Source organism: Camelina sativa, chromosome 11 (assembly GCF_030686135.1).
Source record: "Camelina sativa cultivar CO46 ecotype springtype chromosome 11, ASM3068613v1".
Taxonomy (NCBI): domain Eukaryota; kingdom Viridiplantae; phylum Streptophyta; class Magnoliopsida; order Brassicales; family Brassicaceae; genus Camelina; species Camelina sativa.
Window position 1 is genome coordinate 30561028 of NC_141890.1, and position 24880 is coordinate 30585907.

The following is a 24880-nucleotide window of genomic DNA, read 5'->3' on the forward strand; positions in this document are numbered from 1 at the left end:
CGGGAGTGCTCGCGGGCTGAGACAGGGATGTTCACTTTCTCCGTACCTGTTTGTGATCTGTATGAATGTCCTTTCACACTTGATTAACAAAGCAGCAGCAGAGGATAGGTTTGGCTACCACCCTCGATGCCATAACCTACTCCTCACCCATTTGTGCTTTGCAGATGACCTTATGGTATTTGCTGAGGGAACCAAAAGATCAGTAGAAGGTGTAATCCAAGTTTTCAATGAGTTTGTGATATATTCGGGTTTGAAAATCAGTATAGAGAAATCTACTCTCTATATGGCTGGGATCTCCCAAGCTACACAAGAGATCCAAGCAACTTTCCCTTTTGCAGTTAGCGTTTTACCGGTTCGCTACTTGGGCCTACCACTTATGACGAAGGCAATGACGAGTCATGACTATGCTCCACTGCTAGGAAAAATTCGAAATAGAATAAGTGTGTGGACAGGAAGATTTCTATCTTATGGGGGACGTTTGGAGCTTATTAAATCGGTTCTTATGAGTATTACAAACTTCTGGTCATCTGCTTTCCGCCTCCCAGGGGACATGCATGAAAGAGATTGAGAAACTCTGTTCTGCATTCTTATGGAGTGGTCCCGAACTAAGCTCTCATCGTGCGAAGGTCGCCTGGTCTGACATATGCTCTCCTAAAAGAGAGGGTGGCCTTGGTCTCCGCTCTCTAAAGGAAACCAACATTGTCTGCGGTTTGAAGCTCATTTGGCGCTTGCTATCCCATAATTCTCTCTGGGGGGAAATGGGTACACACTTACCTCATTTGCAACGGATCCTTATGGGATATAGCATCATCCTCATCGCAGGGCTCCTAGATGTGGCGTAAGTTGCTCAAACTTCGAGGATTAGCAAAGCAGTTTCATCGCAAAGACATTCAGAACGGTCCGACCACGTCGTTCTGGCATGATCAGTGGTCTTCTTTGGGCACACTACATGATCTGTTAGGCATTAGAGGGTGTATTGATCTCGGGATAACCACATATGCCACTGTGGAATCTGTAATGTTAACACATCGAAGCAGAAGACGCAGAACTGATACGTTGAACCTTGTAGAAGCAGAAATAACACTAGTGCGAGCTAAAATGAAACCGCATACGGAGGATCGGCACCTTTGGAAAGGGCGGACAGGTTTCAAGTCAAAGTTCTTGACTTGTGATACTTGGCAACAGCTGCGTTCGGCAAAGCCGGAGTGTGCCTGGACAAAGGGGGTGTGGTTCTCCCAGGCTACCCCAAAATTTGCTTTTATAACGTGGCTCTGCATGCTCAACAGACTTTCAACAGGTTACCGTATGGTGAAGTGGTCCCTGTCCATAGATCCATCATGCCCTTTATGCAGTGAACCTTTGGAGACAAGAAACCACCTCTTTTTCCAATGCCCATATTCTCAACAGATTTGGTGTAAGCTATCTGCTGGTTTGCTTGGGACCAACTATACTTCAGACTGGGAAGTGATCAAGGATCTCATTTCCGATTCTACACTTGCAAGGACCCCTTTACTGTTCTTGCGATACACTCTTCAGGTCACGGTCCATACAGTATGGCAAGAGAGAAATAACCGCAAACATGGCGAAGTTCCAACATCGGCAACTAGACTTGCGAAGCAGATTGATCGGACCATCAGAAATAGGCTCCTCCTCCTTTTAAATTCAGGCAACGCTCAGTACGCAGATGTTCTTACGCTCTGGTTCTCAACCAGAACTTAATGTAGTCTCAAAATATCTAGTTGGGATTGGAAATCGACCTGCGGATCTATAAAAAGGTGCAACAAAAAACTCGTAATTACAAGAAGAGACATGTAGCAACCGCAAAGAAACATGATGTCCCAATATATAAAAGAGGGAAAATAGTCGTTTATAATATATCTATAAGGATTTCTAAGAAATTTCTCATTTGGATTCTTTAGAATGTGCAAATCTTTTAGTCGGATTTAGAAAATAAACTTATTGATTAGTATAGCTTGTCGTTCTCAAAATCAAACTAAAATATATATTTTGTAAAAAACGACTATCATAAGTTAATATTTAAAACAATATTAATTTCTAAAATCTGGCATAATAATAATTTATATTAAAAATGATAGGAATATCTATAGTTCGGTGTTCAAAAAGAAAGAAAAAAATAAAAAATTATACGGTGTGTCTGTGGAAATAATTACGTATAATTTCGAGTTTAGTAGGGAAGTGAAAGTCACATACTCATTAGCCACGTTTCAGTTTCAGAAAGCTTTATTGCAAATTAAAATAGGTATTTTTTTGTTTTCGTCAAATTAAAATAGGTTTTTCTTTATCACTATATATGTATCTACACTTCCCAATTTAGTGGATCTTAATCGTCTAAATAATATTCAAATGGATTCTAATGTACGCAATTAGTTCAATCCAATTAATGTAATTAAACTAAGTGAATATAAGTAATTTGTACATAATTTCAGAATTCAAAGGGATTGTAATGTACATAATTAGTTCAATCCAACTTCGACGTAGACTATTTGACGTATCTATTTCAATTTACTTTTCAATTTTTTTAGGGAGATGAAAATGTTAAATTATGAGAACTTTTGAGAGGCCAACAACCGAAATTTAAATCCTCAAAACATTGGTGGAGGTTAATAGACTTTTGTAAACCAATACTAAACGCTACTGCTATCGCTCATTTCAACTTTCTAACTTTTTTTTAGTTATTAATGTTTTTAAAAAGAAATATATTTTTCAAATTACTTTCTAAAAAGTGTCTATACCTCAAATTACTTTTCAATAAGTGTCTATTTGGTGTACCAATTATGTTTTTAACTTTTAAGAGTATGGTTTGTTGAAAAAGAATCTATTTTTCATTGGGTTATGACTTATGACCATTTGAAGAGTAAATCTTCAATTAAACCAAAGCAAATCTAATTATAGTTCACTTCTCTTGTTTCAAACTGAATCCAACAAAACCAAAACCGTTTAGGTTAAATCATCTATAATAACATTTTTGAAGTACATTTGATATTTTACTCTTTAAATTATACTTAATTACATGGAAAGTACTTGGGAAAAGAACATTTTTAAATTTTGTTTTGGTGGATCCAAGCCCATATTCTCGAGAAGTATGAAGTCGGTTGCTTGTTTTTTATCTAGAAAAGTCCAAGCAAATAAACAATTATAAATGTTGGTTTAGTAAATATCAAAAAGATAAATCATTAGTAAATATCAAAAAAGATAAATTGCTAATAAATATTTTTTACCAGAAAAAACATGGTGGACTCTGATTCCTGATTTTTTGAGCTTTTCCCCATTCTGATGAAGAATGTTATGGTCAGCAACATCAATGTTTACTGGACCCACATAATTTGATCCAGCAAGAGACAAGCACATATTTTGTGCAATTTGACTTGGCCGGATATGTTTTGGTATGTTACAATTGTCTAAATCCATAAAGATCCCAATATAAGCATTGGAATAGCTATCTTCTGACTGCATAATTAAAAGGAATAAAATTAAAATCCTTTATATAATAAAAAAATTACTAAAAATATATATATTTAAAAAGAAAGTTTTTGGATGTAATTTATACCAAGGTGTCTCCATTGCCTCCACCACTAGCGTCCAGCAAACCATGCCAAATGACCTCTGAGTTCAGCTAAACCTGGAAGACTTAGATCTTCAAGAACGACTTCATTTGGTGGAGTATAATACCCACGTATCTCCTGATTTCAAGGAACAATGAAATTGACTATATGAAAAGAACGAAAAAAAGATAAACTTAATGGTCTACACAGATCTTTTTTAACATTATAGAATCTGCTTTGTACATCAGAAGCGTGTTAGTTTCTTTAGAATGGAAAAAAAGACATCATATTTGGTACATTACCTCTAGCAAGTCTCGAAGATTTTCGGCTTGTAGAGAGAGATTTTGCACACTTTGCATAAAAAGATCCTGCCATACCAACCAAGAAACCCGCATAATCAGAGGCAACTAACTCATAGAGTAGATGAGAACATACTTTTGGAGTACACAAACGTAAACATGCTCATGCAGGTTGCATTTCTATTAAACCAACATTTTAGAATATGGCTACTCACATTATAAGCATATTATTTAGCAAAATTTACCAATAACATTAGCCAACCTTTGATCTTGAGTGAAAAGCTGGATCTGTACTTCTTGAAAGAAGCCTTGCGAGAGGAAGCATCTCAGCAACCTCTGCCTTAAGCACTTCAAGTCTCATTCTCCATCTTCCCATGGAAGATATAACACTTCCAAGATGACCCGTCATGGCGGTTGACAAAAAAAAAAAAAAAAATGACCCATCATGGCTCTCATTATGATTGATTTATATATTTGCTTGTAAAAAATTCCACCAATTAGTTTAATAATTAGAAACAGCCACTTAATGAATTTTACTTATATTAACAATTTAAAATCATTGAATTAAACGAATTGCTATCAATAATATTACTTTAATCATTTATAACAAGAACAAATTATTTGTAAATATCCCATACTATTAGTGATGCAAATTGTGAACGTTAGAGAACATATTTGTTTAGATGTAATCTTTTAGTATTATGAAAGGTGAGTTGAAAATAAACTTGAAGAACTTAATGGTTTAATAGAGATCTAGTAAAGCTAAATCCACATCGAATGAACATTGTGGTCTATACAGTAAAACCTCTATAAATTAATAAATTAATACTTTATAAATTAATAAACACTATAAATTAATAAATTTTGCTAGTTCCAAGTTGGAACAATGTAAAAATTAACAAAATTCGATAAGATAATAAGATAATAATTTTTTTGAAATTCCCATGTAAAATATGGTCCCAATAATATCATAAATTAATAATCGTGTAAATTTACATATATATAAATATATATGATGATATAGTAAAGTATGTTTCTCTTAAACCTCATATATATAAAACAATTGTTATGTTATATCTTCAAACTATAATGATATAAAATATTCTATAACATTTCATTACACAGCTAAAACTTTTTAAAATTTTCAATTTCTAAATATGCATCATTTACATTTTCATAGTTTGATAGACTATTAAAATACGAGAATTGATATTCTTATTCATAAATTTGAATATTTATGTCATATGTATAAGTGAATTTGTCTATGATATTTGTAATTCATTATCAATAATATTTTTTAATTATTTCAAATTCAATTCCAATACCATAAAATTTACAACATCCAAAATTCTAATCTTATTTTGCAAAAATTGTCTCAATTCATAATTTTTAAAAAATTAAACAATTAAAAATATATTTATAAATTAATAATTATTATTTTATAGATATATTATTATTTTAATTTATACTATAAAATAATAATTATTAATTTATAAATAAATTAATATCACTATAAATTAATAAAAAATCTTGATTCCAAAATTATTAATTTATAGAGGTTTTACTGTATATGTCTAGACTGAAAAATTACACGTCACTTTTGGACACATGTCATTATCTTATTTGATTTTAACCAACGAGACGTCTTAGTCGATCATAAAGTTTTTATAACCGCAACTTAGTCAACTGCCACCATTGGCGAAGGAAATGATGTGTGTGTTCTTGTCGGAGTAATCAATCACTAGGGAAAAAAAAATCAGATTTATGTAATTTTCCGGTGAAATCTGCCGGAAAATACTCGAGGAAGGAAGTAGTTTTTTTGTAGTTATGGAGACGGAAATTACAAAGTCAACGGAGATAACAGAGACATTGTTGTTACAAGCGACGAATCTGGATCACGATGATGAAGATGTACCAGAGTGGAAGGACCAGATCACGATCCGAGGCTTGGTCGCTAGTGCCCTGTTGGGGACATTGTTCTGTATCATAACCCATAAGCTCAATCTTACAATCGGAATCATTCCTTCGCTAAACGTAGCTGCTGGTCTTCTCGGCTTCTTCTTCGTCAAGTCGTGGACTGGCTTCTTGTCTAAATTAGGTTTTTCACCTAAACCTTTTACTAAGCAAGAGAACACTGTTATCCAGACTTGCGTTGTCTCCTGCTACGGCCTTGCTTACAGCGGTACTAAGATTCACATTGCTTTAGCTTGGAAATGGGTTTTTAATTTTAAAGCTGTTTCTTGAATTATTCTTGTTTTTTTTTTTTTTTTTTTTAATTCTTCAGGAGGGTTTGGTTCGTATTTGATAGCTATGGATGATAGGACGTATAAGCTCATTGGTGCTGATTATCCTGGAAACAATCCTGAAGATGTTATAAATCCTGGATTGTGGTGGATGACTGGCTTTTTATTTGTAGTTAGCTTCCTTGGTCTCTTCAGTCTCGTTCCACTTCGCAAGGTAGCATCTCATTTTACTCTCTGAGAACCCCAATATTAATCCAAGAGAACACTGTTGTTTGATATCTTAATCCTTATTTAGTAGTGTATCTCGCTCACAGGTGATGATTTTGGACTACAAGCTTACGTATCCCAGTGGAACCGCTACAGCAATGTTGATTAACAGTTTCCACAACAACACTGGAGCAGAGCTTGCAGGGTAATTTTGTCAAAGATTCAACTTTTCAATCTCATCATCTCCCTGCAGAACATAACTAAATTGAGTTTCATCAATATTTATCTCCAATGTTATTTACCTCAGAAACCAAGTTAAATGTCTTGGGAAGTACCTGAGCCTTAGCTTAGTTTGGAGTTGCTTCAAGTGGTTCTTCAGTGGTATTGGTGGTGCTTGTGGTTTTGATCACTTTCCCACACTTGGTTTGACACTGTTCAAGTACACGTAAGTTCATAATTTCTCTATCTTAAGTTCTTAACCAATATATAGTTCAGTTTAACAATAATTTATTGCAAGTGAGAATGTTTTTAGCATATGGATCTAATTGGTAACGAGTAACTAACGATTTTTCTGGTGCACAGGTTTTACTTTGACTTCAGTCCTACTTTTGTTGGTTGTGGTATGATATGTCCCCATTTGGTCAACTGTTCTGTTCTTCTCGGTGCAATCATTTCTTGGGGTTTTCTCTGGCCATTTATATCACAGCATGCTGGTGACTGGTATCCAGCTGACCTTGAGGCCAACGATTTTAAAGGTCTCTATGGCTATAAGGTACAATAAACAAATCACGGAGTTTCAAAAGGGGAGGAACAGAGTTGAGTTTTATTGGTACTCTCTCTGCAGTGGTTACTGATTCTTTTTTTATATCATTACCGAACTTATAGGTCTTTATCCCCACTGCTATCATCCTTGGTGACGGTCTCTACAACCTCATTAAGATCATTGTTGTCACTGTGAAAGAGTTCTGCAACAAAAACTCCAAACAACACCAGCTACCTCTCTTTACCGACATCTTAGATACGAATGAGACCTCGAAGTTACTGCTGGAGAAGAAGAAAAGAGATGACGTATTTCTCAAGGACCGTATACCCCTAGGGTTTGCGGTTTCTGGTTATGTAGGTCTTGCAGCCGTTTCAACAGCTACAATTCCGTTGATATTCCCACCATTGAAATGGTACTTAGTCCTCTGTACATACATGGTTGCCCCGGCTCTTGCTTTTTGCAATTCTTATGGAGCAGGGCTGACGGATATGAGCATGCCTTCAACCTACGGAAAGACTGGTCTTTTCATCATCGCTTCAATCGTAGGTAGTAAAGGTGGAGTCATTGCCGGTTTAGCAGCATGTGGCCTTATGATGTCAATCGTCTCAACTGCAGCTGATCTCATGCAGGACTTCAAAACAGGTTACCTCACATTGTCGTCAGCAAAATCCATGTTTGTAACTCAGCTTTTAGGTACTGCAATCGGTTGCATAATCACTCCTATCACGTTCTGGCTGTTTTGGACTGCTTTTGATATCGGTGATCCTGATGGTATCTACAAAGCACCTTACGCGGTCATCTACCGCGAAATGGCTATTCTTGGGATAGAAGGCTTTGCGAAACTTCCCAAACATTGTTTGGCTCTTTGTTGCGGATTCTTCATCGCTGCTCTGGTTGTTAATCTAGTAAGAGAAATCACACCGCCGAAGATCTCTAAGTTTATACCGCTTCCAATGGCTATGGCTGGTCCGTTCTACATAGGAGCGTACTTCACCATCGACATGTTCATAGGAACTGTGATTATGTTTGTATGGGAACGGATGAATAAGAAAGACGCAGATGATTACTCGGGTGCAGTAGCTTCAGGACTGATCTGTGGCGATGGAATCTGGACTATCCCATCCGCCATTCTTTCAATCTTAAGAATCAATCCACCCATCTGTATGTACTTTGGACCATCCTAGACTATTGTTACCATGTTGTGTATATTGTTGCTACACAGATCACAAACTAAACTAGAGTTTAAAAAAAGAGTCAACATCGACCGGCATTTGATAAGCCCATCGGCCCAACTTTATATGGGCTTTTTGTGTCAAGAAGCCCATACAAGTATAATAAATGTCGCTAGCTCCTCGTCTCTTCGTCAAAATCATCCTCATCGTCAACAACAAAACCCTAGGGTAAGTATGAAATCAATCCTGAACTGAGAAATTTTGTTCGGTCGCTTAACTTGATTCTGATTTCTGGGTACTCTTTCTTTTGTTGAATAGATTCGTTTTAATACCATGGATCAACAACCAGCACTGCCCGAACCCGTTACTTACGTCTGCGGAGGTAAGCTTAGACTCGAATTTGTCATCGAAACATCTTGCTTTGAACTTGAAGGGAAGCTTTGAAATTTGTTACTGGTTGCTTAGTCTCTGTAAAAAGATTGTAGCTTTGTAAATTTAAATGCTAAACTTGTTCTCTTCGTTTGATATGCCTCTTTTGAGTAGCCTTATGAATCCTAATCTATTAGGAGATTTCATAATCTGGCTTAGTTAGGAGGCATAAATCAATCTGATCATCAATACTTTCCTGTATTGTTTTGATCTTATGTGACTTGAGGTCTTTTTGAGGAGGAGCTTTGCTTTTGCTTAAAAATTAAGCTTCTTCCAAGCAGCTTCAGACATATACAATGAAAACCCAAAATTCATTGGAAGATCTCTGATATTTTGTATGTAAAAAGGTTTATCTTTGTTTTGTAGTTTGGCTTTAACTTCTTTTCTTGTATCAGATTGTGGACAAGAGAACACTTTGAAATCTGGGGATGTCATCCAATGCAGAGAGTGTGGGTACCGTATTCTCTACAAGAAGCGTACCCGTAGAGGTAACTAATCCTTGATCCTCCTTTTGTTTTTAGGTTTCTTTGACCCATCTTTATTGTTGCTCTTGATCTTAGTATATGATATTGATGGAACGTTTTCAGATGTGTCACAAAACATATGATATAGGGATCTCAGTGTTTTCCAATGTACCTTGAGTTTGTACCTTTATAACTACATTCGCTCTACTCCTTTTGTATTTGGATTGTTAATCATTTGGTTTTCATGTGATCTTATTTCCGGCTAATCTATATGGTCGTTTGATTATCTTGCAGTTGTTCAATACGAAGCTCGCTGAGAACCTGAAGATGGTTCATAGTCTCTTAAGATGGGTTGATACGTTTTGCCTCTGTTTGTAATATGTATCGACATGGTTTTTGCTAAACTGCCTGTTCGGTTGATTTGATTACAAATGAGTTGTTGATTTGATTACAAGTGTGAGTTGATTTAATCACAAGTGTGACTCTACAATCTTTATCTCTTTGCGATTTTTGATTGATGTAATCCTTGGAATAACCAAGTTCACATTGGTAGAATCCTTTATTGACTACAATCTCTTTTAAAATTACTCAATATTCATCATTTCTACCAGCAAAACATATCTCGCTGTTTTGCTACCTTTGTTCTTTAGTGTTCTCTGCATTTATTTGGTCGGCTTCTAGTAGTGGAAAAGGTACTGTATGTGCCATAGATCAATCTTGTTTGCTACAAATTCTACGAAGTGATCTTGTTTGCTACAAATTCTACGAAGTGTTAGGAAGAGACCGAAGCGAGTGGCATGTAGAGAAACCACCACACTGTTACTCGCAAAATGCTTCACTAGTATCAAACAGAGGAATGAATTAGTGTGTTAATATCTGATGAAACATTTGGTGAGTGCTAGGGCTACAAGTAGAAGAGTTGAAATAAGGGAATTATCGTAGCAAACACTATTAGCATTCATCAAATACAAGCTAAGTTAAAAATGCCTCGTCAAGTAGCATCTGAGGCTTAGCTTAGCCTGGACTTGCTTCAGTAAGTTCTTCGGTCATGGAGATGCTAAAATCAAATACATTCTCAGAGTTTCTATCCGCGAACACAGAGAAAGTAGCAATACATTTTATGAAACAAAACAGAAGTACAAAGAAAACATCTAATGTATGGTTCCAAACTTAATCTTCAGGATCATAGGGCCTGTTGTCAAAATCCTCTCTGTCCTCAGCTATGGATCCAAAAATTTAATCACATAGCTTTAAACTTGTTAATTGCTTTTTGAAAGAAAACTAGTAAAGATGTTTGACTTGTCATGGGAGTTTTACATGAATGAGCTGTTTCTTGAATGTGTAGCAGTAATGTACAAGTAACAAAATGTTTTATTAGTGTTTTCTCATTGACGAATCTTATCATGCTACTTTGTTCCCCTTGAGCTAGTTGTTTTCATGTAGATAAAATGCTCCCCTAAGCTACTTTATAAGTATATGATGCTTTTGATGGATTTGGGTGTTGTATTGTTGTCATTAGTTTCAGCTTTGAGTTGAGTATATGGTTCTAATGCAAATTGGTATATATATATATATGCTTGTGAAGACATTTCTTCTTGATTCGTTTATGATGAGGTTTCGTTCTTTGGTTTCAAAGGTATCAACTTTCGTTAATGCTTGCGAGGGAGATGATGTGACTAAAGTCTCTCAATGGAGAAGATTCCTTATTTTAATGCTTCATATTAATGAGGTTTTGTCTTGTGTATGTCAAGTTTTGTTTGTGTGTATGGTCTAACGGGCCGGGCCGTGAGTTTATTATCGGCCCGTTTAAAAACTATAAATAACCCCAAATCTTTCATACCTCTTCCATCTGTAATTTCCCAATCCACCGTCCTCACTTCTCTCCACATCAACAGCTCGCTCTCTCTCTCTCTCTCTCTCGATCCAATTTTTACTAACGTTTTTCATTCTGTTTAATTACTATTTCGACTAGTTTCGTTTCTATTTTTAGATCTTTCTCTAACCCTTAACCAATCGCTATATACATTCGTTCTTGTTTCTCGAATTTTTTTTCTTTTGTGATTTTTGGTATAATGGATACAGGTTTGAACTCTTCTTCTTCTTACTTGAAGGCACAGACTCGATGTCTTATTCAAAGATCCTTTCTCCCCAAGGACACCTCGAAAGAAAACGTAAGTGTTTGTTAAAAATTAGGGTTTCGATTTTTTTGGGCTTTGTTCTATTCTTCGGGATTTAGGGTTTTGAACGCTGCTTTAATAACATCGGTTTCTTTAAACATTAATGTCTTCGTACCAATTAGTTTCGTGTTTTGATGACTGATTGATTTTGTTTTATGTGTGTTTCTCACCAGCTTGACAGATTTATACCAAATAGATCAGCCATGGATTTTGACTTTGCCTACTCTCAGCTAATGGAAAGACCAAACCGGAACGATCAGGTAAGCTCACCATCAAGAGAAGCATACAAGAAACGATTGGCTGAGGCGATGAATCTCAATCACACTCGTATTCTTGCTTTTAGGAACAAACCTCAAGCTCCAGTGGGAACTCTTCACAGCCATCACTCTGTTTCTGCGCTTTACCAACAGCCTAAGCCGCGTAGACACATCCCTAAGACTTACGAGAGAATGTTGGATGTACCTGACTTGGCGGATGACTTTTACCTCAACTTGCTTGACTGGGGCAGTGATAATGTTTTAGCCATAGCATTGCATGATACTGTTTATCTGTGGGATGCTTCTAAGGGTTCTGCTACTGAGCTTGTGACAGTTGATGAAGATAAGGGACCTGTCACAAGTATCAACTGGGCACAAGATGGTCGTTATCTTGCAGTTGGGCTTAACAGCTCTCAAGTCCAGATTTGGGATTGTGCTGATAGTCGTAGAGTGAGAACGTTGGAGTGTGGTCACGAGTCTAGAGTAGGATCATTGGCATGGAACGATTATCTCTTGACAACGGGAGGAATGGATGGGAAGATCATCAACAATGATGTACGGGTTAGTTCACACGTTGTGAATACTTACAGGGGTCACACTTCAGAAGTTTGTGGGTTGAAGTGGTCAGGATCTGGACAGCATTTAGCTAGTGGTGGCAACGACAATGTGGTTAATATATGGGACCGTTCTAGCTCTCAGCGGCTGCATAGGCTTGTAGAGCACACATCTGCAGTTAAAGCTCTTGCTTGGTGCCCTTTCCAAACGAATTTGCTTGCAACTGGTGGCGGTGAGAGAGATGGGAGAATAAAGTTCTGGAATACTAGGACAGGAGCTTGCTTGAACACGGTAGAAACTGGCTCTCAAGTTTGTTCTTTGATATGGAGCAACAAGGAAAGAGAGTTGCTTAGCTCACATGGGTTTACTCAGAACCAGCTTACACTTTGGAAGTACCCATCTATGGTGAAAATGGCTGAGCTCAGTGGTCACACATCACGAGTTCTATATACGGCCCAGAGTCCGAATGGTTGTACTGTAGCTTCTGCAGCAGCAGATGAGAGACTGATGTTTTGGAATGTCTTTGGAGTACCAGAGGTTGGCAAAAAAGCTGCTCCAAAAAATGTAGTAGTACCTGAGCCATTTTCTCATGTGAACCGTATTCGCTGAAGTTGTTGTGAAGCCATTGTCTAATTGTATTTTTGCTACACAAAAGAAATGTTTCTGCACACTGTAGTAACATGTTAAGTTGTTGTTTCTACCTGAAACGCTTGTATAAATCTCATTATATGGAAAGGTTTTGATTTTGTATGACAGATGATGGTACAAGAAGTTCTTAAGAACAGTCGCTTATATTAACTCTTCTCAACAAGTTGACTAACATTTACATCTAGTCACTTGGTTTCAATAGTTCACGACTCCACGTATACATCTTTCTCTTAATTACTTAAATTGATAGCTTTAGTTTATCATCAAGTAAACTATATACATAAATCGATACTTCACAATGTTACCACAAAAAAAGACAGAGCACATCGAATCTTTTCAAATCATTCTTACATATTTAATCACTTCAGAATCCAAGTGAGTGGCATGTAGAGAAACCACCACATTGTTACTCGCAAAATGCTTCATTAATATCAAACAGAGGAATGAATTAGTGTGTTAATATCTGATGAAACATTTGGTGAGTGTTAGGGCTACAAGTAGAAGAGTTGCTATAAGGGATTTATCGTAGCAAATACTATTAGCATTCATCAAATATAAGCTAAGTTAAAAATGCCTCGTCAAGTAGTATCTGAGGCTTAGCTTAGCCTGGACTTGCTTCAATAAGTTCTTCGGTCTTGGAAATGCTAAAATCAAATACATTCTCAGAGTTTCTATCCGCGAACACAGAGAAAGTACCAATACATTTTTATCAAACAAAACAGAATAACCAAGAAAACATCTAATGTATGGTTCCAAACTTAATCTTCAGGATCATAGGGTCTGTTGTCAAAATCTTCTCTGTCCTCAGCTATGTCAGGACGATACCTTTCAGACAAAATCTCAACTTGTTCTACAAATGTTTTCGATTTCGGTATACCAATATGAAGGACCATCTGGTTCCACCGTTTTCTACAAGCTTCCCCATCTCGATTCTCCAAAAGATAATCCCAATCCACATCGTCGATACAAGCAGCATCCAATTTCAAAAGCTCTTCCAAGAGTCTATAGTCATCTACGTTAGCCCATGTTCCCTTTGCTACCATTGGTGATGTCAACTGATCGTACCATTTATTGCAGCAAGTCACGTGGTCTCGTGTTCCAAGTACGTCGCTTATTGCCATCCAAGGGATGTTGTCTTTGAGCATACCATGTTTTGCGTGCTTCTCTTGGAATGCTTTCATCCTAATGTCTTTGTTCACAAGATCAAAGAGATTTTGATACTCCTCCCTAGTCCAATGACCTTTCTTCTTGGATGCCAATCTTATTCTCCTCCAAGCGTCTTTCACATGCTTCCTGTCTTTACCCAACGCATCTGCAAGTGTTCTCCAATCATTCCCATGTTTCTTTTGAAACTCTATAACGAGTTCCAAATCTTCCTGCGTCCATACACCCTTGGATCCTTCTTCAAATATAGTATGTGCACGATGATACACACTATCATATGCCCTCCAAGGTAAAGTAGATGCAATTTCTTTCCAACAGCCTTTAAGTTGTGGGTGTGATTTGCATTCCATAACCATCTTTATCCCATTATCTCCCAAGGCATGGTTATCAACGTATTCTAATACAGCCTTCTTTACTAACTCATCTTCTTCTTTTGTAAATCGCTTACCTCTCACCAGCTTAACTTCTGCTTCATCTTCCTCCGATTCTTCATCCTCAGCAGGGAAAAACTCCACTTGGTCAGAAAATGTCACCCTTTTTGTGCTTTTACTTGATGGGGTGGTCACATCTTTATCACTCTGACCACACTCTTGCTTCTTCTTCCTTTTCTTCTTTGCATCATTGTTGGTTTCTTCAGCCTCTGAAACTTCACTTTGCTTCTTCTTCTTCCTTTTCTTCTTTGCATCTTTTGTTGAGGTCAAGTCGTTTTCATCGGCCTCTGAATCCACATTGTGTATCTTCTTTGCGTCTTTCTTAGAGTTCTTGCTGTGTTCCTCAAGCTCTGAATCCTTACTTGGTTCCTTCTCCTTGCTTTTCTTGCTTGCATCATTAGTAGAGTTGATCAAGTTGTTATCTTCAACATCAGAATCCACACTTTGTTGCTTCTCCTTCTTCTTCCTTTCCTTCTTTGCATGTTTCGTAGAGTCCTTGTTAGCAGCCTCTGGATCCACACTTGTGTTTGTCTCCATGATACTTCTCTTGGCATCATTTGTAGAGTTCAAGCTGGTATCTGATACAACACTTGTTTTCTTCTTCTTGCTCTTCCTCTTCACCTCCTTGTCTGTGTATTTTTCATCTCCCAAATCACAATCCTCCCGCTTTCTCTTATCACAAACTTTGGAGCTTTCACTGTTTCCTCTCACATCACTACCAGATTCTTTCTTACTCTTCTTCTTCTTCTTCTTCTTCTTCTTCTTCTTCACACCATCCTCAGCTTCAGAATCTACCTTTGCCTCCTTATCTTTCTTCGATTTCTTCTTCTTCATACCATCCCCAGCTTCAGAATCAATCATTTGCTTTTTCGATTTGTTCTTCTTAACAAGAGCGTCTTCACCCAATTTCTCACTTTCACGCTCAGCAATCTCCCCATCTTCTCCAGCAAAACCATCCTTAATCTCTCGATTTTTCTTCTTCTTCTTCTTCTCCTTCTTCATAGAACTGTGCTCGGAAACTACTTCTTCAACGGTTCCTCCAGAATCAACCCTAATGTCATCACTCTTCTTCTTCTTTTTATTCTCCTCTGCCATCTCAGATTCCGGCGGATGGATTCGGTTACGAAACCCTAATCAGAAAAATCGCCACGAAGTTCGCTCAATTTCGAATTCGATTGAGTGAGTTTAAGACGTGACGATGATACTGGCGGCGAGCCTGAGACTCTGACGGAGCTTTTTTGATATGGCGGAGGCAAGGGTTTATTTATTTTAATTTGGGATTTGAGATTATTATTAGGGATTATGGTGTTTAACTATTTCTATTAATTAATTTTTTACAAGTCTACCTCTGAACTTGGGTCTTCGACGACACTCTCTATTTTGGAGGCCAGGTAAACTAGGCCCAACGCCTTGCTCTTGATCGCTATATGCGTTTGAATCTAATTGTAATCAGTGCTAGGTTTTCATCCGCCGGACGAGACTAAATTATAAATTATAGTATTTTTAATAAGAATTTTTAATTTATTTAGTTTTTAAATTTTTAATTAATTAACTTTTATCTAATTAATTTATAATTTTGTTTAGAATGTTTTTTCTTCTTCTATCGTTTTATACAGTTTATAATCTAATTACATTAAATTTATTATTAGATAGAATATAAAATTTTAAAACATTAGTTTTGTTTTCTATAATTAAACAGAAATATATGTATATATGGTATGTTAGTGTATAATTTTATGTGTATACAATTTTTTTTTTTTGGAATATTAAGAATGTGTTGTAGTATGTGTAATATTTTGTAGTTCATATATTAAATAATTTATAAGTTAATTTTCCAAACTATGACTACAAATCTATAGTATATGAAATAAACTAATAGTTTTAGTGTTAGTTCTATAGTCCAAATCCGCCATGCTAGGCGGATCACGCAACATGTTCAAAAATTTTTAATTCGCAAAAACTTATCATAAGAAACCCGTAAAAGTAAAATATAGTATGTGAGACTAAAAGTCACTTTTTATTAGATCAGTTTTTCAAAATTTTAAAGAACAATAGTTTTTCACTCACCTCCTTATAAAATAAAGAAATAAAATTTGTATACATATACAATTATGTTTTTTACCTTTTAAAACACTTAGTTTCTATAAAAAATCGAATGTAATTAAAGTTAATTTATTTATTAAATTAATTATTTAATGTCAATGGTATGCCGGTAAATAAGTGTCAACTTCAAGATTTATTTTATAAATGTCACCAAAAATGTATATATAAATAAGTTAAAGTTGGTTTATAGTTACGCCTTACAAGTTGGTTTATAGTTGTATGATTAGCTTGAAATTTTATTCGTTAATTTTTTTTTTTTGAAAGACCTACCTACATTTAGGAGGTGCAGACATATAGCAATCTCTTAAATGGTAAATGCTATCATATTGTGAGAATGTGGTTCATTTTATCTACCATCTCAAATTCTTCACGTCAGTGGTAATTTTGTAAACAAATCAAACAGTCCCAAACAAAATTATTATTATTATTTTTTTTTAATGATAAAAAATGGTAAATTAAAAAAGAGTGAAATGTAAGCTCAAATTTAATCCTTGGAAATTCATCCGTGTTAAGAATATTTCGTGATTATAGAACTTCTAAATTATTTTTAAAACAACTATAATAAATTTGAATTTTATAGAATTGTTACCTTTTAAATTCTAAATTTATAAAAATTGATATGAATTTTTTAAAAAAATGAACTATATTAGGTCAATAGGTCAACACGCCCCCACCACCACCTTTGATTCTGAGAGAGAGAAAAAGTTTGGTAATTTTTTACTCACCGACCTGAAAAGTCCCCACACCTTCTTGACCTGGTCATGAATCCCAAGACGAACCCAAATTTACCAAGTTACTTAAACCCATCACCACATAATCAGAACAACGACAAGAACAGGAAACAAACAGTGGTTAAAGGTTTCGACATTGTGGTCGGCGACAAAGAACTGAAGAGGAAGACGAAGACGAAGGAGAAGGAAAAGGAAGAACAACAACAGATTCAGCTTCTTGGTGAGGAGCAGAAGAAGAAGAAACCAAACAAAGATCGTCACCTTAAAGTTGAAGGAAGAGGTCGAAGAGTTAGGTTGCCTGTACTCTGTGCAGCCAGGATTTATCAGTTGACAAAAGAGTTAGGTCTCAAATCGGACGGCGAGACTATTGAATGGTTGCTTCAACAAGCTGAGCCATCGATTATCTCTGCTACTGGAAATGGAATCAAACCCGTTGGAGCCACCACTGAGTCTGTTGTTGTTTCTCAACCTCGTCCTCTTCTCACGGCGGATCTGATGGTGGGTCATCATAACACACAAGGAGGAGCTCCAACTCCAAGGTCTCAAATGGCGGCAAATGGGTTGTTGCGGTGGATGAATGAAACATGGCAAAACACCACTCAAAGGTTGTTTGATTTGAACTGCGGTTTTGGGTTTGGTTTCAAAGGTGTTTCAGAGATGGGTTTTGGAAACAATCCAAGGCCTGGACTTGAATTAGGGTTGTCTCATGGCAGTGGGAATGTTGGGGGTTTTGTATCCGCAGGTTTATCAGCAAATGGGTCAAGAACAGTCTAGGGTTCATCGTCATCATCTTCATGAAGATCAGCAACAGAGAGCAGAGAAAAGTGGTTCTTAAAGCTCAAAGCTTTAATGGCTTGTTACTTAGATTTGCATATATACATTTAGTGAGAGAATGTGATATGCTGAAATCTCAAACCTTTAACAACAGCTTTTGGGAAATGCAGAAGAGAAAGATTGGTTCTCAAAGCTCATCAAACCTTTAATGGCTTTTACTTAGATGTTGGATTTGCGTATGTATAGTGAGAATACTAAAGTGTGCTCTTACTGAAATCTCAATGTGCTAATTTGCTTAACCTCTCTCTAATCAATGGCTACTAAATTACCCTATAAAGTTACCAAGTATGTTCTGCTCTTTAAACTACACTGAATTAAGCACTCCTGATGATTGAGTTTTGTTTTACAAAGGAAAGTTTTTTGTTTGATTTAAGAACAATCTTGTTTCAGAGCTAAGTTGGTTCAAGTCTCTGCACAGTTGATCTCTGACTCTGATGATGGCTAATGCTTGATGGAGTTTGGACTACGCAACGTTTTTTTAGTGAAACAGTATGATGTTTACTTTTGTGTTGTGTCAATAACTCAATATAAACAATGTTACAATGAGATGGGCCTCAAAGCAACGAAAACCCAAATGCCATCAAGAAAAATAATCGATTTGCCTCCAAACTTACATTTGATGCTTATTTTGATCTCTAATTATGTAACTCTATTAAATTTATGCCTTTGCATATTCATGTCTATTATGTTTATGGAGATTCAATCTTTCCTGTTCTATATGTAATATGTGGATGAAGAAGCTGTTTTACATAATGGATATGAAGTAAAATTTGGTCCAAAGAAAAGCAAAAAAATAAAATAAATGTTACATAAAATGGGTCAAGTATACAAAAAGGTTGAACTCAGTTAATATATATATATGTGATATTCTTGGTCCCTCCTTCTCGTTTGATTCGGTAACCTAAACCTTCTCTTTGCCAAGAAGACACAAACAAGGAAGAAACCTACGTACATAAGTTGAACTACTTATCTCTGTATTAAAATGGAAGAATCTACTTTAATCTGCTCTCTTTTTAACCCAAAAACGAAAAGTCGTCAAAATAATTCTTAGATATTACTTGTGGGAAAAAAAACATGCTTGTTTTCTGTGACATTCTTCTAGATGTAAACAATGGCATACTACTTTAAAAAAATAATAATAATATGCCTAATAGTAATAGTAGCTCATGGCTTGGTTAGATAGTTTGGGTTCTCTATGATTCAACAGTTATAGGTTTTCTGTGTAATTGAGTTTCTATGGTCTAGGACAAATCAAGAACGCATTCTTCAGGTGTGCACAATCTTATATACTTAAGAGCTGTTCTTTGGCATAAACTAATATACTCCCTCCGGTTTTTTTACTTGTTGTTCTAGAGCTTTGCACACAAATTAAAAAAATATATCAATGTTCTATTATACCCTTTCTTTAATACATTTTCTAATTTTTTTGTTGGTCAAAGCATTAGAATAGTTGGGATAAAATTGGTATTTTTACCAAACATATGCATTGGAAATGTAAAACGACAAGTATTGGAAAACAAAATTTTTACTCTAGAATGACAACTAAAAAAAACGAGAGGAAGTATTCAATTTTGAAATTGTCTATAGAAAACTTTGCTTCATTGACCAATCATACTATATTCTAGAAAATGAGTAATTTTGTGTTGTTACTAAAATTTTCTTCTATAAAGGGAATATGCATGATATCATCTATTTGAATTTGCGAAAAATAAATAAAAGGCATAACATGAAAACATCGTAAAGAGTAAGATAAAATGACAAAGAGAAAGGAAGTTAAGAAGTCATCCAAAAATTGGGAGGCCTACTCTCAACTACCAAAAAAAAAACACACACAAGTGTTTGTTGTGTTAGGTCATTTATTCAGTCACCTAACCCTAACTATATGAAATACGTTAAAATTCATATTTAGAAAAATGAAGAAGAAAACGATTAGTCAATATAACTTTCTTTTTTGTTCAATGAACAAAAATATCCATCTTTCAATCTAGACCGTCCAAATATTCTCTTTCACATCATTAATATTACGTTTTACCCAAACAAGGACGAGAATTTTATGAGCTTGTGGGGTCACACTCACACTACAATGTCCATTGGTTTCCCCATATATATCACATGAGAATCCAACTCGACTTCATAACATTTAACACTAGTTATAATCCCAACCACAAACCCATTTTGCTGTCTTCTCCATTTGGATCAAAGATGGTTTGTGTACTTTATTGGTTTTCATAATTGATGTTCTTTTATTTTGCTTTAAATAATCTTGTTAATAATAAAGCTCACGCTTCTTTTTTTTATTGATCAGGTTGCCGAGAACAACAACAACAAAGAAGTAACACTCTCTGCATCGATGGAAAACAACATGAAAGGAACTAACGTTCATCTTGAGGTTCATCAAAAGGAACCGGCTTTGGTCAAACCCGAATCCGAGACACGAAAGGGTCTTTACTTCTTGTCCAATCTTGATCAGAACATCGCCGTGATTGTTCGTACAATCTACTGTTTCAAATCTGAGGAGAGAGGGAACGAGGAAGCAGTCCAAGTAATTAAGAAAGCTCTGAGTCAAGTTCTTGTTCATTACTACCCTCTTGCTGGACGCCTCACTATTAGTCCTGAAGGTAAATGATTGAAGTCGATTAATGATTACTTCGGATTCCGTCTCAATCTTTTTTAAAGTCACACAATAACATCATTTAATGTCTTTTTATGTTGTGAATTCAGGTAAACTCACAGTTGACTGTACTGGAGAAGGAGTTGTGTTTGTGGAAGCAGAAGCAAACTGTAAAATGGATGAGATTGGTGACATTACCAAACCAGATCCCGAAACTTTAGGGAAACTTGTTTACGATGTTGTCGACGCCAAGAACATTCTTGAGATCCCTCCTGTTACCGCTCAGGTAAACTTACTTGTCTTCCTCCTCAAGCAATCTTTTTTTCTTTCTTAGGGTTGCAAATTTTGTTTGAAGTTGAGATCTGATTTGTTAGGGTTTTAAATTGATTTGAGTTAACAGGTGACGAAATTCAAATGTGGAGGATTTGTTCTCGGACTCTGTATGAACCACTGTATGTTCGATGGTATTGGAGCTATGGAGTTTGTCAACTCATGGGGTCAAGTCGCAAGAGGCTTGCCATTAACAACTCCTCCATTCTCAGATCGAACCATTCTCAGTGCTCGAAACCCTCCAAAGATCGAGAATCTTCACCAAGAATTCGAAGAGATCGAAGATAAATCCAACATCAACTCTCTCTACAACAAAGAGCCAACTCTCTACAGATCCTTCTGCTTTGACCCAGAGAAAATCAAGAAACTTAAGATCCAAGCAACAGAGAACAGCGAGTCTCTCCTTGGTAACGCCTGCACAAGTTTTGAGGCTTTATCTGCTTTCGTGTGGAGAGCAAGAACTAAGTCGTTGAAGATGTTGTGTGATCAAAAAACGAAGCTTCTCTTCGCCGTTGATGGTAGAGCCAAGTTTGAGCCTCAACTGCCAAAAGGGTACTTTGGGAATGGGATTGTTCTCACAAACTCCATCTGTGAAGCTGGAGAGCTTACCGAGAAACCGTTGAGTTTCGCTGTTGGATTAGTCAGAGAAGCGATAAAGATGGTCACTGATGGATACATGAGATCTGCCATCGATTACTTCGAAGTAACCAGAGCAAGACCGTCTCTTTCCTCGACACTTCTGATCACTACATGGTCGAGATTGGGGTTCCATACCACAGACTTCGGTTGGGGAGAACCGGTTTTGTCCGGTCCAGTAGCTTTGCCTGAGAAAGAAGTAACTCTGTTTTTGTCTCATGGGGAACAGAGGAGAAGCATTAATGTGCTTCTTGGACTTCCTGCTTCAGCTATGGATGTGTTTCAAGAACAGTTCTTACAGATATAATATGAACAACAACAAGAAAAAACATATATCTGGCAATTATTGTCAAAACCTATTCGTTTCACTCTGTTTTTCTTGCTTCCTTATTTTCTTTTTGATTTCTGCTGAATTATTATTATTATCTTCATCTTAAACTTGTTTGTATCTTGCATCAAGTTCCAACCATAAATTTCTATTATTTCAACTATATTGTAATAGTATTTTTATATTATTATTTGATTCATTTCAAGAGTGTTAGATTTTATATATAAAAAAAAAACTAAAATTTACGTATGAACAAAATAAACAAAGTCTTAAAGATAAAGATACAGAGGACTAGAAGACAGAACAGAGTGATCCCTGTTGCAGTCTTAAAGACATAGTTAGAGTAGAAACAAACAAAGAAGATTATTACCAGTTTGTTTGTTCTCTATTACTTGCCACACAAGTCAAGATTCTTTTGTAAGGGTCTGTAATTTAAAGCCGTAAACCCATAGACACAGAGATTAGAGCTCTTGGACTTGAACACGACCTGATCCGTTGTAGTTCTAATGCCTGGAACGTTGCAAGAATCTGAGGAGCTACCGATCAAACTTGCCTGACAAGAAGCCATTAGAGAATCTTCGGCGCAAGCAACGCCTTCCAAAGATGTTATGTCTAGCTTGTAGAGTCCAAGCTCATTTGTGGTTCGATTTGCAGAGAACGTTATCATATCTCTAGTCCTCCATGAAGCTGAACTGAATCTGCAGATTACTCTCACTTCCACACCTGTTTTTTTTGTTCAGTTAAACAAAAAGTAAGAAATGTTTCAACTTCAGTCTTCGATCAAACAATTTTAGAAATTCTGGTTAGAATCTTTACCAGGAATGAAGTAGCTGTGTTTAGAGAAACTGTTGTTGGAGCAGACGTCGCAATAAACAAGACCTGTTACAGTAATCGTTGCATTTGGTTCGGCTGAAGAATGTTTCAGAGACAGAGAGTTTAAGGACAGAAGTTGCAGAAGTAACAGAAGCATTATCAGATTCTTTCCCATGTCCACAAGCTTCAGCTTTTTTTTTTTTTGTCTTTGGATAAACACTTGGTTACAGATGAGGTTTACTATTTATTTATGTGGTTGATGGAAGAAACAGACAAAGAGAATGGGCCAAGAGGTTAAAGACAAAAGAACAAACAAAGATCAACAGTAACTCCTCCATTTAAACAAAGCTTCAAGGTTGCCATTTTTTTTATAATCTCAAGACTTCTGTGGAGAAAGAGATGAGCAAAGCAGAGGCACAAAAGATGAGACCAGTTAAAGGAAAAGTAGAGAAACTGAGAGGTTGGTTTGTTGGGTTTTACATTTATTGAGCTCTCTCTATTTTAAGGGTTTTTGTCTATGAACACCCCCTTAAAAAGTTACTAAAACTGGAAAATAGAAGGGAGAAGGTAAACCACTAGTGTGAATATATGTATGGACCACTGAAGCTAAAGTGTAACCATCATCAATTCATCATCATAAACACCACCAAGAAAGTGGTCAGAGGAAATGTGGCTGTTTTTAGATATCATCAATACAAGAAGAAGCCAAACTACGATATTTTCCCGATAAGTCCGGTTTTGGCTGTGCTCTGGTAGAGAATTTCAGGGTTAACCATAAAAGATTTTTTTTTTTCTTGTCGATCAAGCCCCATACAGTAGCTTATCGGAAATGACTTTCTTCGAGAGAGAGTCAATTAGGTATCGATGAACTTACATTGGAAAAACAAAAACCTCGCATTCTTGCACATTTCGTAAGTTTATCAGCCCGGGTATTTTCCTTCCGAGAAATATATCTAATACTTAAATCTATAAAACCATCTCTAAAGAATCTAAAATTCGTCAACTCGGAAGTAAAAGTAGGCGAATCCTCTTCAGATGTCTTCATTGCGATTAGATCCATGCAATCCGTGATAAACAAAGCTTTCTTCATATCCAAGGCCAGCAAGCACTCCATTGCCCAAATGAGGGTATCCAACTCTGCATGTAGTGGGGAGAGGCTTCTACGCATCCCTTGAGTCCCAAATGGATCAACTTGTTCCTAGAAAATACAATCCAACCATGTCCACTTCGTTCTTCCTTCGGATGCCATGAACCATCTATAAAGCACACAAGAGAATCTTGTGGAATAGGGGGCGCTTGTATGCCAGTTTCTCCCATAGCGGGTGCACTTATTGGCTAACCTCCAAGCTTTCTCTTCATGGCTTGCTTTCTCAAGAGTCTCATATGGAGATTCCGAAATATTCTCATATAACTTTTTATTTCGTGTTTTCCAAATGTACCACATCAACCAAGGAAAAATTCTCAAATTTTGCTCTAGTGCGCTGAAATCTTTCCCTGTCCCATACAGAAAGTCTAAATTATTATAGATGGAGGCTGATGGGGATACCATTTGAGGGGATGGTATTGACGATAGGGCCCAAACTTGTCGAGCTGGGGGGCACTCGAAAAGCATATGATTGATGGATTTCTCCTCCGCTCCACATCTGGGACAATCTTTATCTCTACCAATATGGCAATAATGTAGTCGGTTAACCATACAAGATTAGCTTACATTTATATAGACTTTTTTGTTCTTCACATTATAACAGCTGCATAAGATTTTCAGGTTTAAAATCTACATGGGCTTGAGGTTACATAAGGCCCATTAAGTGTATAGTTGTTTTTCTTATAGGATTTGATTTAAGTATACATTTCTGCTTTTTGTATATTTTTCTTCTTTAATTCTTGTAATGCTTCAAGGTGACTCCAACTGGATTGATACCATTTGTCAATCATTTCTATTTTCAACTTTATTTCTGTTGAGCAAAAAAACAAGTTTACCCTTAACAATTTCAATTTTGTTCTTAATTCTATTGTAGCCTTGTTTTTTCTTTTTTTTTGCCTTGGCTACTTTTCTTAGGTTTTGTAAAACCTCAACTTTCATTTATAATGATATTTACATGCTTACCAAAAAAAACTGTAT

At 36.2% G+C, this 24880-nt stretch overlaps 6 protein-coding genes, 1 non-coding gene and 1 pseudogene across 8 annotated transcripts; 6 read left to right on the forward strand and 2 right to left on the reverse strand.

Annotated features, from left to right (window-relative positions):
- Positions 1-5458: 5458 nt before the first annotated feature.
- Positions 5459-8433, forward strand: LOC104724470 (putative metal-nicotianamine transporter YSL4). The gene is made up of 6 exons (XM_010442960.3): positions 5459-6044; positions 6147-6319; positions 6420-6517; positions 6620-6757; positions 6895-7084; positions 7198-8433. The coding sequence occupies exons 1-6, from the start codon at positions 5690-5692 to the stop codon at positions 8257-8259; spliced, it is 2016 nt and encodes a 671-aa protein (XP_010441262.2). The 5' UTR covers positions 5459-5689; the 3' UTR covers positions 8260-8433.
- LOC104724471 (DNA-directed RNA polymerases II, IV and V subunit 12) lies at positions 8326-9727 on the forward strand. The gene is made up of 4 exons (XM_010442961.3): positions 8326-8475; positions 8566-8629; positions 9072-9164; positions 9435-9727. Exons 1-4 carry the CDS (start codon positions 8374-8376, stop codon positions 9455-9457), a joined length of 282 nt encoding a protein of 93 aa, XP_010441263.1. The 5' UTR covers positions 8326-8373; the 3' UTR covers positions 9458-9727.
- Positions 8825-8969, forward strand: LOC147934633 (small nucleolar RNA U19). The gene has a single exon (XR_015573255.1). It is a non-coding gene; the product is annotated as a small nucleolar RNA U19 (small nucleolar RNA).
- Positions 9728-10985: 1258 nt separating the features above from the next.
- Positions 10986-12884, forward strand: LOC104724472 (cell division cycle 20.2, cofactor of APC complex). Of its 2 annotated transcripts, XM_010442962.3 has the most exons (3): positions 10986-11311; positions 11491-11577; positions 11661-12884. In XM_010442962.3, the coding sequence occupies exon 3, from the start codon at positions 11767-11769 to the stop codon at positions 12736-12738; it is 972 nt and encodes a 323-aa protein (XP_010441264.2). In that variant the 5' UTR covers positions 10986-11311; positions 11491-11577; positions 11661-11766; the 3' UTR covers positions 12739-12884. The 2 variants fall into 2 exon arrangements, with proteins under 2 accessions (XP_010441264.2, XP_087329490.1); XM_087473364.1 differs by having other exon boundaries at positions 10987-11311; positions 11491-12884.
- A 412-nt stretch (positions 12885-13296) lies between these two features.
- On the reverse strand, positions 13297-15734 carry LOC104724473 (uncharacterized). Its single transcript, XM_010442963.3, has one exon. It carries the CDS (start codon positions 15465-15467, stop codon positions 13536-13538), a length of 1932 nt encoding a protein of 643 aa, XP_010441265.1. The 5' UTR covers positions 15468-15734; the 3' UTR covers positions 13297-13535.
- A 1436-nt stretch (positions 15735-17170) lies between these two features.
- On the forward strand, positions 17171-18317 carry LOC104728435 (transcription factor TCP6-like; annotated as a pseudogene).
- A 1781-nt stretch (positions 18318-20098) lies between these two features.
- LOC104724474 (omega-hydroxypalmitate O-feruloyl transferase) lies at positions 20099-22150 on the forward strand. Its single transcript, XM_010442964.3, has 4 exons — positions 20099-20245; positions 20346-20658; positions 20762-20937; positions 21052-22150. Exons 1-4 carry the CDS (start codon positions 20153-20155, stop codon positions 21922-21924), a joined length of 1455 nt encoding a protein of 484 aa, XP_010441266.1. The 5' UTR covers positions 20099-20152; the 3' UTR covers positions 21925-22150.
- Positions 22151-22160: 10 nt separating this feature from the next.
- Positions 22161-23251, reverse strand: LOC104724475 (uncharacterized). Its single transcript, XM_010442965.3, has 2 exons — positions 22762-23251; positions 22161-22668 (listed from the first exon to the last, which is right to left on the reverse strand). Exons 1-2 carry the CDS (start codon positions 22931-22933, stop codon positions 22334-22336), a joined length of 507 nt encoding a protein of 168 aa, XP_010441267.1. The 5' UTR covers positions 22934-23251; the 3' UTR covers positions 22161-22333.
- Between the last annotated feature and the right edge of the window lie 1629 nt (positions 23252-24880).